We start from the raw sequence: 17,338 nt of genomic DNA on the forward strand, positions 1-17,338 counted from the left end.
ATACAGCTTTAATCATGCTATTGGTTACTTCCTCTAAGATTTACAAAACCCCTTTACCTGCCTGGATACAGAACTGAAATATTGTCACAGTGAGCTCTAAGAGGCAATCGGGATAGGAAAAAGGCAAAAATACAGAATGGTCTTGATGGACCACTACTCTAACCCAGCTTGGCATTTCTGAAGGCATTTCATTCTTTATGTAATTGAGAACTACCTTATTATTTATCGTCAAATCCTCTGCAATCAGCCTTTTATTCTTCAGGTTTTATTTGCTTGGAATTTTCACATTCACTTTTATTATATTCTATAATATTTCTAAGCCCTTTACTACAAATGGTGTTTTATAACTTACATATACTTTTCTTAGTTTTGATTACTTTTTCCACATTCATGTTAATTCCAATTGGACACTTTAACCTCTCAATATTTATGACTGAATGGCATGTACTACATTTTTGTCCACATTAATCTGTCATCAAACAGTTTTCATTTCCTCTTGGTGACAGTTCTCTTTAGTACTTAAATCCCATTCAGCTCCACTGAAGGCTTCCTGTATTCTGCCATAATTTGCTTTGCTGAAAAATAACCTTTTGCTTCATTATCTTGTCTAGCTTTAACTCCATAAACCAAATTAAATGGCAAACGTCCTTCATACTGTATCTACCATTCCATGGCTAATTAAATGTTTCCGTTTGTTAATAAAGTCCTACTCATTTTCTATATATTCAGTTTACTACAGTTCACCATTTCTATAAGGTCAGTCTTCAGCATCTCCTAACAGTTTAAACAGGCACAACAAACTTTCTGGGGGAGCAATCAGGGTCAGGCAGACTGGACCCAGAGCAAGCGTTTGGAATGAATCTTCAAGAATTTTCCCTACCATGGAAATCTAGTAAAGAAAGTATCTGAGACCAGTGAACCTGCTTTGGTGATGTTCACAGCTTGTACTTAGTCATGAAGGTTCCATGGAAGGCCTTGTCCCAGTCTGAAGACTATTAGCAACTCAGACTGTCAGCAAGTATTAGCAAATATACACACATTTTTGTTTTGGTTTTGTTTGTGTGTTTAGTGTGAGGTCTTCGTCAAGCCACAAGAAATTCCTCTGGATGGCATCTGGAGGGGAGCCCTACAGGAATTTCTACAGCTAGTGAGCTGCAGACCACAGAAGGAGGAGTAAATACAGACCTCACTGTTCAGATGGAAGTTCTTGGCTGTCCCTCCAAATGCTTCCAACTATTGCAAACTAGGTTGCCTCTGCTACTACTTCCAGATATTTTTGAGCTTGTGAAACTCAGTGGTATGGGAGAAACGAAAAAGTTTACAAAGTCAAAAGAAGCATTTCAATCAGAGGAGTGATTCTGATCCCTGTCTTTCTTGAAGGCTCTGAAGGTACCTAATTAGAATGGAAAAGGGGGTTTTGACTAAAAGTAGCAAACTGAAAGGAAGTGGAGAGTCTGAGGTCTGCCTTTGGTGGTAGCTGTGGGAATGTGCATGCAAGCATGTAAGAACATAATTAGTGCGAGAAAGACGTGAGGATCTTCTGTATGGCAGAGTGAATGAAGGAAAGAATATGATGGGAAAACAGAAAAAGGAGTGCTGCACTGATGTAAGAAATCACTGATAGAAAAGAGACCACAAGGAAGCAAAAACCCCAAAGGTTCTGTAGTGACTAAATACTATTGTCTTCCACATTTTATCTTAAAATGGACAGATTTTTTTTTTTTTTTTCATGGAAATAACTCCTCACCAATCCTCATCAACTTTTTTCTTCATCACTACTGGTTTCACTTTGAAAGTTTGGTGAGCCTGCAAATCAGATACGGGGAAAAACTTTGCTATCTATGGTTATACCATGCTCCAAGTGTTAGCCATTATGGGGTAATCAGCTATATCTTCATGTGGAAATGAGACTTGAACACACTACATCAGGACTCACTCTTTTTTTTGGGAGATTACTGCTATTTACAAACATCAAAAGAGAAGGGTAGGACTTGCCACCAGTTGCGAGTCCCCAAATTAAAAAAAAAACAACTGCAATCCAGTTAACAACTCTCTGTAAAGATAACCGGAACACATAAGGCTACTTACTTATTGCAACAACGGAAAACTGCAGGAATGGAAGCGGTGATAATCTTGCCACCACACTGACTCCCCTAAGATCAGACCTTCAATATTTTTCCTTCCAAGACTAGTCTACAGAAGGTCAGAATTTGCAACATTATTTTAGGTCACCTCCATGGGGGATTAAAATTTATTAATTTTTTTTTTTCCCGGGGGCAGGGCAATTGGAAAAGGATACTTAGAAGAGCAACTATGCAAAGGGAAAAGAAAAATTGTCTTAGCCTAAGACTGAGAGATCTTAATATAAGAAATATAATCTGTGCTTGTAGGGCTGTCATGAGTTAAAAATCCACCTAGACTTAAAACTACCATAGTTTTTTCTGGCAGAAAGATAAAAGGATCAAACAGAAGTGAATAAACAAGCTTTTTCACACTCACAATGAGAGTATGGACAGAGAGATACCTGTGTGTTCATGTAGGGTGGGTGTATAGACACACACATGCATACATATGCAAACACACTACAGGTGCTTTCTTGCCAACTACCCATGATTTCATAGTTTTTTTCAAAATTGAATATAATCCACACAAACAAACGAGTTTCTCTGAGAATTTTAGTTCTGTTAAGCCATGAACAATTTTAAGACAGGATGCCAAAACTGTATGGGATTTAGGTAAATTCTCTCAGGTGTATATTCATCAGTACAGTAACCCATGTCTTTCTTATTTGGCTATTTCAATGCAGGGAAGCACAACTCATGAACATGATTTTTGCTAGTCCTGCATATTAATATATTTTGGACAGCTGTATTTTTATGGTGGCTAGTCCATTTCCCTATTTTTTTCTCCACTAGGTGGCAGAATTTATATTATTTTCTTAGACATTGTCTTTTCCTGACCAAAATAAGGTCTATACTGAAATAAAATTTCCTAACTAAAAGAGTAAATAGCACGTCAATTGAAATCCAGAAGACTTTCACTACCCTCATAAATGAAATATAGGAGGCATATATTTAACTAAACTCACACACCTTGTGCATATATTTGAATTCTCCCCTTAAATATTGTCCCCATTTGAATTACTTCATTCATTGACTCTTAATGACAACTTGTTATTTGTTAAACCAGGACGTCCATTGCCTTGCTATAAAAATTCTCTGAAATAAGTGAATCAGGCTAGCTTACCATTTGCTCCACAGCTCCTCGAGAAACAAGCCAACACAAGAGATAGAAACAAGCCAACACAAGAGATAAACCAAAATGGAAAATGAAACTGCAAAACAGTAAAACTTTTTTTTTAACCACTAAGTAACTCTGAGTGAAGTCTGGCTACTTGTATTGCAACAGGCAATCTTGAAAGAGAAACAGGCTGAGAACTATCTTGAGACATTCAGGCTCAGGAGATTTGAAAGGGAATATGATGAGAAGATGTTGCTGATGCAGAAAGCAGATAACCTTACTACAGACAATACTAATGTTCAGAAGAAAAGGAAGGAAACCAGGCAGTTTGGTTTCCAAAAGCCTCAGCCAGTGAAAGAAAAACTCCAGACATGTAAGAAACTGTGTGGTAATCCAGTGGTTTTGTTGCCATTAGGTTTGTAACATAACCTGTAGCTGAAGTGATGGGAAAGCCCACAAATGCTGTATCAAGAACTCCCTTTCCTTCAGTGTCAGCTTTTCTAAATAAGTTCATTCTTGGATGCTCTGTATGAGCATTACAAAGTTTTCTTACATTATTATAAAGTTTTGCAGAAAATACATCTCAATGTATTGGCCCACAAAAAGAGGTTGTTAGAGGATGTGCTGCCATTTCAAACACTGAGACCGAGAAGTGTCTTATAATTCATCTATTCATTCATGTTTAATTCATATTCAGAAGATTTCTGTCATTATGCTGCCTTAACCGAACCCATAGACCCCAACATGATCATAGACTTACTCTTGTCAGTAGTTCATCCATTTCTGTCACCAGGGTATCCAGATTTTCTTGTGCTAGTTGAAGAAGTCTCTCTGGTGCTCGCTGAGGTGAAAGCAAATGCTGTTGGGGAAGAGACGAGGGAGAGTGAAAATCTGTATTTAATGGATCTCAGTGCTTCCAAATATTGTAGAGAAGCAGCATCAAAAATTTCCTTTTCATTACAGTATGCAACTCCCTTTTGTCATTGACTCTTGTGTCACATCTATCCAACAAATTTTTCTCAGGAATCTTGACAGCTTTACATAGTTTAGTGGAGAACCTGTAAGTATGGTAGGGAAGACACAGCATATAAAATACATAACCACTTTATGGACCACTAGCACAAACACCATTTTACTTGTATGCGACATCACTTTTTCTGTGTCTGCAGTAAAATTCCTTGCATATATGTACACAAATTACTGCTGCAAGATTTATTTATTAAAATAAGTCAAAAATGTAATAACTATTTATCAACCAAAGCAAGCCTGAAGTAATTAAATCTTGAATTTTTCTTCTTCCCTGAACCTACTCAAGGGTGTATGTTTGAACAGATTCAAACGCAGTTGTACTGAAGCCTTGTTATTTATGTATGTGAATACTGTGAACATACCTTTAATTCCTGTGTCATGTTCTCAAAACCATGCAACATTTTATATGGAGCAGGCAGTGGACCACTAAGGTTAACACTCAGGATCATCTGGTTTAGCTGATCCAGGTCACTGAGAAGGAGTCCTGTGCATTCATCATCACAAGCTGGGGGGAAGAACAGCAAATCTTATTTATTCCTGCTAAATATTTAGGACACATGTTTGAATTAGAAATTTTATGGCACACATACAATTCTGTGAGAGGTAACACTAATTTCAGACAATTTACCTCAAAAGCATAGTTTGAGAAAAAATGGAAACAATAACTAGAACACAGGAAAGACCTTATTGCTTAGGACTTGGTATGGGACAGTTTAATATAAAACATGAAGAGCAAAATTGGTAGGCTTACCTCGCAAAAAGAGGAAATAATTATCATTGTCCATCATGGACTAGACAATATAAAATCCTAAATTAGATGAGCAATTTGGATGAAGCTGGAGAAAAGTGGACAGGTAATTTGGAAAATCTAAGGAGCACTTTAAGAAGTATAGTATGGTTGTGGATTTGAAAGTAAGAAAAAACTAAAGAAATCTTACAATTTACATCCTTTATAGTCATATAATAGCATGGCCAAGCATGCCAAACTTGTAATGCAGAGAGTAGAAAGAGTCCAGGTAAAAATACTGATAGTTTTAAGAAATGCTTTTCCCTACCTCCTTTCACTAAGCAGCTTATAAGTTTTTCATTATGCTTCCTTTCTTTAGCATGAAAAATACTGGTGTGTACTGCATATACTGAAAGGAGTTTGCATTTCCCCACCCCTTGCTTTCTATTAATTATCACAAGAAATTCTCATAACCTTAAAGTCTTGTATCATTTATGCTGCAGACAGGAAAATTCTTCATCCTTTAAAACAGAGTTGTAGGAATGCCTTTCTGTTTCCCTGCATAAAGATGCTACCCAGAAGTGGCAAACCTAAACAACATCTCAGGAGATGGAGCAAACTCTGAAACAATGAGTTCACTGGTGATGTTAAGAGACACGGAGGGTTGTACCTAAAGTTTTACAAGCATGTAAATATTTATTTCAGCAACACCTCTAGGCAGCTCTATGGCTAATAAAGCACTAAACAACATGTATGTTTCTGTAGAAAAAGAGAAGTAATTTTCAACAGAGAATTACTTTTTTTTTTCCTGAAACCTATTCTTCATATAGATTAAACCTTTTCTGTTCTTTAAAGTTTTCACCATTATCTAAATGTTGTTCTTATTCTGTAGGTTGGCTGTTCAATATAGCAAGGAGGTGAGTCAAATACAGAGAAAAGAAGAATAATGAATACTAGTTCAATAAACCATGAAACTCATGTGATGATTGAAAAGGAGGCAAGATAGGTGCTGGATTAGTGCAGTAAGAAGTGGGTGCAGAAAGCTAGATACTGTTATTTTAAGACTTCCTTTTGCATTTTCATTGCTTCCATTTGCAGACTTCTTCCTCCTATTTCACAGTATTCTGTTACATAAGCTGAACTGCACTGGAACTTCTCTGCACTTATTAACTGTGGACATGATACACTCTGATTTATGTTTCTACATGAAATAAAAAAGAAAAAAAAAAAAAAGGTTATTACCATCCCAGCTCTTGTCATCTGTGTGCTTGCTTTTAGAAGTCTGAGAGAATTAAGGGGAAAGCAAGTTTTACAGCCAACTGAATGCTTTATATAACAAACACCTGTTCTGTAGCTGGTCAAGAAGGTAAGTAGACATGATAATCATTTTGCAGGATGCAAGTAAGTGATCTCGGACCTGGAAAGAGTTGGGGTTTGTTGTTTGTTGTTGGGTTGGGGTTTTTTTGGTACATTATTTCACTTACAAAACAAGCTAAATCTATTCACCCTCGAAATTGTCAGAGTGGTTGGTAACAAAATGCTAAAAATTTTCTATCTGTTAAAGACAAACTCAATTCACACCAATAAGAAAAAAATGAACAGCTTATGAAGAGATGAAGTATTCTCAATGAGTAAACAATTGGTAAGTGAGCATTAACACTTCTTGCATGATAATCAGGTTGAGAAGAGGAACTACATCAAGTGAGGACTACAGTTGAGTAGATGACATAGGACTAAGCTACTCCAATATGCAGTCTGAAATGTACTGTAGCTAAGGGAAATATTTCAAGAGCATGATTATATTTTGCAAGACTAAATACTTCTGTGTCTATCTATAAAACTGTCAGCATAAATTTGTGTCTAATATTAACAAATGCAGCACTAAATTCAGATCATTACAGCAGTGCGAGCATGTAAGAGGCAAATCATGCAGTCAATATTACAATAGTCCAGCAAGCAATTAATGCAAATTATTTCATTTTCCATTTTCATAGTTTCACATGCACAGTAAGTCCTGTAAGTATTTTGACCTACCTCTTGTGAGAAGCATCTCCAAAGTACGCATGGCAAAGAATTTTTTTTTTTAATAATTGCTCAAATAATAAAAGACACTATAAGTTTATGGACATCTAACCACTTATCCCATCTTACAAAGAGAAGATAATGTACAATAAAAGAATCACATGTCTGAGCTACAATGTGTTCCTCCATTTGAGTGATTATCTAACACAGTTGTGCTTTAATACATTCATTGCTGTTAAGATTCAGAAGACTGTGTTATGACTAGGTAATCTTAGGTCTAAGGGCAACCATGCAATCTCTGACATGAGGTGGTATCCTATGATAGTTAGTAACTCTTCAGTATTAGTTTCCTGTTGCTTCACAATAAAGTGTTGAACTACTGTTAGGCTCATTAATCTGTTTGCTGTTACCCCGTTTTTCCTATTTTGGCAGTGGTCTCACACCAAATAATAAACAAGCCCTCCTCTGCCCCCCAAAACAGAACCCGAGTAGAGAGCTGAAAGCTTTAGCTTCCTTGCCATTGCTGCTGGTTTCAGGGAGTTTGCATGATCAATCTCTCTCCAAAATCTGGGAAAATTCAGATCCAGATCAGGATCTAAAGTACCGACTCAGGTTTATTTCTGAATTTTGTTATGTAGAAAGCCTCCTTTGCTGGTTCTGATACTTACCAGTACTAGTTAGGTTTATATAGTGCTTGAATTGGGTGAAAGACATTGGAGTGTGGGTCTAAACTCAACAGGAGCTCATGCATCAAAAAAAGGGAGAACAACTGATCGCTTATCATCTTTTAGGCCAAGCAGGGGTGCCCGTCCCATATGGAGCTCATGCAGACAGAGAAGCAGTTGTCCAGCACGGGGCTAAGTTTAACTCTTATGGTTGTGCCATAAGGTCTCACAACTTCTGTTCAACTCAGAACATAGCAGAAGCTAGTCCAAGGCTTCAGAGATCTGGCGTTACACACAGTATCTCTCTTGTCAGCTCACTCTGTGAAGGCTTGTGATAAGATGCTCCCAGCTCCTGCTGAATTAAGGACTGTGTAGGAGCTATGAGATACTTCTTTTCACAGATTCTTCAAGATCTGCCTCTGACAAAGACAGCATCTCTGCTTAGTTCTGAATTTGTAAGGGCTGAGATCATGGAGCTACTCCTATTTTAGAGTGAAAATCTTGATTCTGCCAGGACCAGTGGCTAGGAGCTCTCTTCTTCTCCTGGGTGCAGAACTGAGTGACAGCTGGGAAAAATTCCCTCTCACTGCAAGCACCAGTCTGCTTAGAGTACAATATTTGCATGTCCAAGACCTGGTATTAAAAGAATCTGATTATATAATTTTCTCCCTCTACCAATATTGAATATTTAAATCCGTAAAGATGTGTTTGTTGACTGCAGCACGGCTGAAGGTCCCCCGTCCTCCCCCCAAACCAAGTTACAGAAAAATTCCTAACTATGCGATATCTGTTTGATCTCTCTATGCCATTATTACTTCCTATTTGCTGCTAATCTTGCACAGCAGAAGTACATTGACTGCTTTACATTTAGGTTTTTTGCTTGACCCCAAGGAACATTTGTGACAGGAGCATACATCCGAGGAAAGGTTTTGCAGTTTGTGTTAAAACAGAGCTCAAAATATTGAGGCCAATTTTTTTTGAAGTCCCCATTGTAGTTATGAGTGGTGCCCTGAAAGCATTCAGAAGGTGAGTTCTGACTTGCCATATGTCTAACAATAGAGCCTTGATGTTCTCACTAGGATCGTTTTTTCCCCTAAACGCTGCACAGTGGCAAGCACAGTCACTGTTCCAACAACACTGTAATCTAAGGTTCTTAATTTAACATACGCAAACTCTACAACTGAAGTGAAGTGTAATGTCACAAGGTATAACAAAAAATACACAAGAAAGTTACTAATCTAAGAAAATGCACGATTGCTACAGGCTTGATCCAACCCCCTTGTAGCTCCTTCTGTCCACTTCAGCTTCCTAAGGTCAAAGCTCTTTGGGAAGGATGAGGAGGGAGCAATACATGCTTTGGCTTGTTTATCTATTTCTGGTATGTGTGTGTAAAATATGAATCAAGCAAATACTAATTATGAGAGTCTGCCTGGGCATGCTGGGTACAGATGAACTGAGTTCATCATACAACTCAGTCATTTTCTGGATTGGAACGGTGGGGTTTAACCAAGAAAACAGAAAATATACCTATGTATCTTCAATACTGTAGTGATTATACACCAGTCAGCAATTGCCACCTGACAACTTTCAGCAGAATAAACATTGAGATATATTTATTACAGTAAAAATGAGTGATGCCTAAGGGGGCATCAAACATCTAGAGGACAATTCATTTGCAGTTACAAATAAAAATAAAAATCTGTAAGCATTAGAGAAGATTTGAGAGAACTTTTGTCATATTTGACAGTATATAGGATGTTGGCAGCATTATTAAAATTAGTTTGCAATCATCACTAGTTTTCTTATTGGCTACTGACAGTTTCAAAAGAGAAGGGAAGGTGAGCCTAAGGAGTGGATTACTTGAGACCAAAATTACAAGGAAGTCTTCATCAGCAGAGTATTACGAGTATCTGTACATGGCACTATAGATGGTCACTTTAGCTGGGGAAATAATCCAGTTATTAACCATCATCATGCAAAAAAATTTAGAATTTTTATGATATGTAGTAGACCATTCAGACTCTTGTATTACTTTTTAAAAAAAAAAAATCTACTTTTTGGATACCATTTTCCATTCCCTAATGGCATGCTAGAGAAAACAACATTGTTCTGTTCTAAGAATATAATGGGAAGTGAATTCTGTCTGTGCAATTCACTTGTCATTATCTTTCCATTGTTATTTAGCAATAAACAAATTTTTCCCCTTTGTACAGTGGCTTTTAAAAAATATATTCTCTTCCCATTCCACCTGTAGCTTTCTAAAATACAACTGTTATAACACAGCACTGAAAAGTGGCATGCACTAAGTAACTGAAAAATGACATGTTACGAAAAAACCAGTAAGAATCCGGTAAAGCAGATTTTCAGCTATATCAGAAATAGATCACTTTAATGAACATGCACGTTCCTCCATTTTTTTTCCCTGTCTTTTCACTGCAAATTTTCACTCTAAAATCTTTAGAATACTTATGATAAGGGATATGTTAAAATATAAATGTTATATTTAAACAATAATACATTATAATATTATGGCTAAAATACATCTCTAATTGGATTTAAATATGCATTATTTAGTTTTCATGTCATACCGTGTGGTGACCTTTTATAGAATTTGCCAAAAATTCATTATTTAGATGGTTATTCTTTGCTAAATATTCAAAATCAATTTTCACTTTCCTATATATTAACTATAACATACTAACATTGGACAGCTTAATCACACTATGTTTTGTATTACTTACATTTTTTCAAACAGGTCATTGTATTTGCATGTATTTTCTTTAAGCTAGACCATTTTACCACCTAACTAGGGGTTCTTCAGACTTCTGACAGGTACAATGCAACTGCAGTATTTGCAATGGAACTCTGCAAATGAGCAAATGTAGATGCATACAGCTCATTTGAAATATTGAATGCAAACAGGATTCTGTGTATGGCATTCATTTTCTGTACATTAACAGTACTTAATCACTATTATTATTATTACTATTAAGGTTTCATTACAACTGAAGCTAATCAGAAGGGAATTTACTGAGTATTTTGGAAGTGGTTGATACATGACAGTAAAAATATATTATATACATGACCAAATTCTCAGCTGCATTAAACTCACATCGGAACAGATAAATGTTCTGGGAGTAAGGATGAAAAGCTTCAGGGTTTCCCCAAAAGGTGTTTCTAATGGTTCTTTGACAGCACAATGACTATTAAAGCACATTAGCGGCTGCAGCAATGAATCCCTATCAGAAGAAAACAGCTGTACTCAGAAGCCTGTGACAGTGTTAACCACGGGCAAATTCCCACCAAGTCTATGCTTGCCACGCTCCCTTTGTCTACCACAGCCCCTCTGTCTACTACAGGCTACAAAGGTAAATGGTTTATTGATCAGGCTGGTTTTCTACCATGTTGGGGTATTGCCCAGCAGTAGCAAAAGTGGGTTTGGAGTAATATGGGGGTCGAGGAACCTTTAAACAAAGGGAAGATCATATGAGAGCAAATAGTCATAAAGTGTTTACTGAAATATTTAATTGCAGTTTTTGCAATTCATTACATGGATGTTATTGATGTGGTGTCAATAGTAATGAACTAGTTCCTGCGATACCAGAGATTTAAAGTACCTCCCATCTGTGTCTATAGGTGGTTCCTATTTTTATGACTAAAGGAAAGACATCTTTTAATTTGATTCCTCACCTCTAGCAATGACATGAAATGTCCATATGCACATGCAAAGGACTTTTTATGGTGAAAACTGATTATCTAATTAAGGTAAAAATGCTGCTACAGGTAGTGTAGATACATTTCAACACTGGCACATGAATACGTTGCAGTTAAATCAGAGATTATAGTGAACCACATCCTTCAAAGGAAAAAGGTGGAAAATTTGATTTGCCTGCACACAGTTTTTCCTATTCACAGTGAGCATTTTTAACCTTATTATCCACACAATGAAAGAGTCCGATTAACAAATTGGAAAACCATTACAAATGATAACTTGCATTTAAGCTGTTTTCTACAAGGGAATTCTGCCATCCTGGATATCCAAGTATCAGTATCAGAATACTGATAAGGTAAATGACCAGTAAAAAACATACTAAGCGGTGCCTGAGATTGAAAACATTGGCTCATACTGGAAATAATGTAACAGGTATTCAGGATGTTGAAAAACTAAGTCATTTTTGTTTAGATGCCACTCTGCAAAACATGGTCCTTATTTTAAAATTTTGTAGCTGTAACACTTAGACTTAACTCATGATTACAATTCTCCTTGACTTGTAGGCCACAAAATGGGATCCAAAGCATAGTTATTTCAGCAAAGTAGCTACTTACTCTATTTGCATTCATTTTGCTGTAGTTTAAAATACAGCTTAAGATATACAATAGTTCAGAAATAAGTCCTACATTACATAACACTGCAGGACATTAGAACTTTATTTCCCTTAAGTACACTAAGCTTTTAATCAATGAACTAATGCCATATTATTAATAATACAGAAATAGAAGTATTTATGCCTATATTCCCAGTAATCTTTCTATTCATTTGCAAAGAAGCGTTGTACCTGGGAGTCAGGACTAAGGCAAAAGCAATGAACTCAACAGCGACATTTAGAAGCTTAGTTCTGCTAAGTCCTGATCATTCTCTGAGAGTTGATCACAACCATTAAGTTGAGTGAAACAATATTCTATATTGTGTAGTCCCCGACCCTAGGTGCCTAATGTCTTCCTCTTTAACCACTCAAAGAAGCCACACATTTCATTCTTAACTGATGTGATACCTTCAGCCATTTTTAGTACTTTGGTTTCTTTATTTTTCCAATTTGCTTTAAAAATGTTTGGAATTTCTTTGAGCTGTACTACATGACTTTAATATTAGAGAGCTGTATACCTCTAGGTATTGAGGTAAAGACTGCATTCTCGGGGCGGGGGGGAAGAGCCTTTTTTTTGGTATCTACTTGCCTTGATGTAACATGTCCCTCACATAGGCAAAACCCCTCCCCGAAATGAAAAAGCTCCAATTAAAGTCCTATAACAGATAAAAATCATGTAAAATATTAAAACAAGTTCATTGTGCCTTGCCAATATATTCAAAGATGCACAGATTAAGAAATATTTTATACGTGGACTTACTGCATCCCTACCTGTATTCTACTTTGAAATGAACAATGATGGCCTCAAGTGGAAAAAAAACCAACAAAACAGATCACAATAAAATCAGTTCCTACTCAGCTGGGGGAGATGGAGGAGAGGAAAATGCCTTATTTCAGTCAGGATTGACTACGTGTTCTAGAAAGGTTTTGCTACCTGAATTTTTTTGATAAGACGCAAGCATACTATATCACGGGAAATAAGATTGTGGGCTCAAAACAAACACTATCCAATTTCATGGAAAAAAATTCCAAACAATAATAAAAGACAAGACACTTGGTACATATGAAAACTGAAGGAAGGGCAAAGATACCAGTACTGTAAAATGTAACTTAGTGGTTTAGGCTATTAGTTTTCTATTTTAAACAAAGGAAGTTCTTTGTTCCTGGATATATTGTACTGTCATTCCTTATGACTTTTAAATTCCAATGGGTGGTTGTTGAACCAACATGACCAAGCAAACCTTGGTAAAAACTTTCTGTGTGACTCACGGCATAAAGCATTGCAATTGCTGGTTAAACATTTAGGACAACACTAAAAAATTCACTAGGAGCAAATATTGTCACAACAGCAGTGACAACCTTTAGCAAAACTACAGACCTCAAAAACCCACAAAAAGAAATCCTTCAAAGCTTTGTTGTCAGTTTTCAGTGAGCACATTGAAAAGTATTGCGAGTTTTCCTAACATGTCAAGGCTTGAGAAAAAAATGGACCAGAATGCCAAAGTAGGAAGAAACCTGGCAACCATTTTCAAAGAAACCCACACAACTGACTGATGCACAAGCAGGGTTGAATTTCTGAAATATGAGAAACACAATCAAAAATTCTCCAAAATTACATTAGTATACGTACAAATGCATTTCATGCCATCACGCGCATGCCGATGTTCACAGCCAACACACTTCCACCCTGTGAATCCAGGCTTGCAAGTGCACTGTCCAGTGACAGGGTCACAGGGGACAGGCAGGGAACCGTATCGATCACACTCACATTCCTGGCAGGAGCCTCCTGGAGTTTGTGGGTTTCCCGTGTAGCCAGAAGAACACCTACGCATTGCAAATACAAAACCAGGTTTGGCTGAGATACATAGTGTACTACAATGAATACTTGGCAAGATTGTAAATAATACTTCTATGCTTCTATAACAGTACTTCTATAACAGTACTTCTATAACAGTAAATACTTTATAACAGTATTCAGTTAAACTACCAAAAAAGTTTCTACTTTAGCAATGTTTGGTCTATAGACCTTTTTTTCCCCATCAGCCACTTGTGTTTTGTGCTAGAAGTGAAATCTCATAGTAGACACTTGCTAATTTTGATCGTCTTAATCCCACAGCGCTCCTATGGATGGGACAACAGCTGCTGTTTAGGTTATTAATTTGCAATTTGGTCATTAATATGTTTTATCTAAGTGTCTTTCTCAGTCAGTGCCCATGAGGACACAATAGTCACTAGAACAAAGCATATGAGTGGCATCAAGGCACACTCTAAGCATGGTATCTAATTTTAGATAAATTTTGTATTTTTCAGTTTAACTTCTGAGGCCCAGGGGAAAAAACCCCACACAAATCAGAAAGTTAAGACTAGGACAATATCTGTGATATAAATAACACTGATTACCAATTTACAGTGGGTGTACATAAAAATTGCCTATTGTGGCTGAATTTTAACAATATATAAAGAGGAAATAACTTATCCAAAGGCACGTATTTAAACATTAGTACATCTATGTTTATAGTATCGAAGGACATTGCTCTCCTTCATGTCTTGCCTGCCTTTCATTGTCCCTCTTTCTTCTTCTTCTTCCATTCATCTTACCTTTCACAGTACCGGCCTTCATATCCAGGCGGGCATGCAGTACACCGGTAATCACTAGGTCCTTCCACAACACAAGAAGGGCTAAAACTAAAACAAAAGCAAATAAAAAACTTTTCCACTCTGTTGCATCATTTCACTCTAGTCAGCTGTGCAGAAGGGCCCATGGTAAGCTCCACTTTTAATGTAAATGGCAGCATTTTCTTATCTGTTTATAAACACCTGTGGGAGATCCCTCCTTCCTATTAAGAATTTTGTGAATGCCTTGCTGTGATACTGGCGCAATTCAGAGAAATGCTGGAAGGGCACAATCAACAAGGGTTGTATCAGAGGGGATGGAGTCTACAAATGGTCCTGCTGTAGGTTTGTGTGATTGAATGGTGCTGTCAACTCATAGAGGTCAAGGAAAGGAAGTAATGGGAAAGATGTGAAACAAAAGATTAAGAAACTGAGCTAACAAACATCCAGCCTTTCCAGTCTGATTTAATTTTAGTTTGAATAAAAGGAGATAAGCTGGAAAGAGTTTACGCAAAGGTAAGACATAAAGAGGGAGAAAGGTACCAAAGTCATAGCCATGTGGAATCTTCCAAAAAGGCAGCGTCAGATGACCTTCTCAAGGATGTACTGAGGAGAAAAGACTGGCTTACAGAGGGAAAAACCCTAAAAGCTACCTCCTTCATCATCAGGGAGGGGTCATATTTCAATCATAGGAGATACTAGATTATTTTTACTAAGCCATGACATAGATGAATAACTAGTGACTGTAGTGTGTACCTACGGGAACTGTGCAAAGTAGCATGTTGCTGGAATATTAGCGCAGTAAGTGCCTGCACAGACAGTTAAAACAAACAAAAAGGGTAGGTAGGGGAAAAGAAACACAGGTAAATATTAAAATGGTGCAATACCGTAAAAATTTCTCAGCTCTTTGTGGAAGAAGAGCCAGAAAAGCACAGAGGTGGCTAGCAGTGAGCCTAGAGCTCCTTCTTGGTACAGTACAGTCAGCATCCTACTCTAATTTGCTTATAATGCATTAAATCTATAGTGCTTGAATGAGTATATAAAATCACACCTTTGCAAAAAAATTTAAAGAAATTGATCTATTACTCACAAACTCATTATCCAATACATTTTCAACTCTATAAAAATAGATCCACACCCCTAGGAAAAACTCATTCTCTCTGTTTTTTTTTTTTCAGCTCATCATGTTCAAAGCTGACTGCTGATTGTACAGGAGTATAAAACCAGTATTTAAAACCTTAGTGGAGTTTTGTAAAATTTCATAAATAAAAATAATTACACTATACTTATTCACAAATACCACATTAGCCATGACACAATAAGGTAATGAGATAGCTCATTAGCTATCTGCATGTCATGCAGATTATGATTACCATACAATAGCTGCAGGTAGTTAGATTTTTTTCTTTAATAGTATCTTGAAGAGCTTTCACTGAGCTGTACAACACACACAAATCCAAGGCGTGATACCTCATTTTCCACCTAATTCTGTAGTTTATGGAATGGATGTATCCCACCTAGGCCTATACATCTAAAAGTTAGGCATGTAGTCAACTGTTCAGGCATCCTCTATCAGCAGTGGAAAATGGACATGCACAGACAGGTGTATACACACATTTGAAGCATCTCCTCCCCCATGCTCTCTCCAGCGGTGGTTTCCTTCAGTTTTAACATGGTTGAGATGTATAGTTGTCTGTCCCTGAATTTACTATACAGCTACCAAAATTGTTGATGGCTACAGCTAACAGAAGTAGAAATCCTGTCCATGACACCTAGAAACATCTAAGTAAAGCTCTATAAAACCCAAGCAGTTCTGTTTCTGGATGTGCTCAGATCTGACTCCTCTCTTGACAGCACTAAGAAATTGAATGACTATCTCATGATTAATTGTATTTACTAATTTCAGACTAGGTGTTATTCACTTATCTCCTATGAAGGTTTTTGAAAAACAAAAAGCCTCATGATCACTTTTATGTGAGCATCACACAAAAGGCCCTTACAACATCCACAGCCATGCAGGCTGTGTGGCTGCATGAGCTATGGGCACTTTGCTTACTCTCACTTCCTCAGGCAGCTCAGTAATCTGAGCAAGCACCCAGGACGGTCATACTACCTGGAGTCCACACATTTCTCAACTGTACAGCGCTTCAGCAACACCTACTTCCTGTGCTTTAGGTTTGCTTTTAGACAAGATACTCAAGTGATTTCTGGAGCACAGTGTGGAGAATATGTCTAAATTCTTGTAGCAGGGTGCCATAACCACCCAGGTGAAGACTCCTGCTCATTTTCTCATCTGACACCTGTATTTCTGCGCAACCAAAGGTTTTTAAGCCCCAGAAAAAAATAAATAGGATTGAATGATATTTTTCAGCACTTCCTACTTCCAGTTAGTAACGAAGTTTTTTCCAGTGTATTTGCTGATGTGCAAAACTGAGAAGCTTGGTTGATCTTGTTCTTTGCAACGTGAATGTCCTTTCTTGATACGTAGGTAGAACACATAATCAAGTCATTACAGAAAACATTAATGAAAAAGGGTACAACTCAGAAAAACTCGCAGTTAAGACCACATTATAACTTTCTGAGATAAAGGGTATTTCTTTAAGCCCCTTCTGTAATTGTTCTGGTTATCCTCAGTTTGGTATTTATGAGGTTTGGATGTCTTCTTAAAAACACTTGCT

General features: G+C 37.1%; 1 protein-coding gene across 1 annotated transcript in view; it reads right to left on the minus strand.

Annotated features, from left to right (window-relative positions):
- LAMA2 (laminin, alpha 2) overlaps window positions 1-17,338 on the minus strand; it is a 282,120-nt gene that overhangs the window by 87,832 nt on the left and 176,950 nt on the right. The window contains exons 31-34 of the mRNA XM_010575039.1: window positions 14,646-14,732; window positions 13,678-13,871; window positions 4,632-4,774; window positions 4,001-4,099 (exon numbers count right to left, since the gene is read on the minus strand). Coding sequence (XP_010573341.1) covers window positions 4,001-4,099; window positions 4,632-4,774; window positions 13,678-13,871; window positions 14,646-14,732 — 523 coding nt within the window. The remainder of the gene's footprint in view (window positions 1-4,000; window positions 4,100-4,631; window positions 4,775-13,677; window positions 13,872-14,645; window positions 14,733-17,338) is intronic.

The sequence above is a fragment of the Haliaeetus leucocephalus genome, unplaced genomic scaffold (genome assembly GCF_000737465.1).
Source record: "Haliaeetus leucocephalus isolate CR32 unplaced genomic scaffold, Haliaeetus_leucocephalus-4.0 Scaffold450, whole genome shotgun sequence".
NCBI classification, from domain to species: Eukaryota; Metazoa; Chordata; class Aves; order Accipitriformes; family Accipitridae; genus Haliaeetus; species Haliaeetus leucocephalus.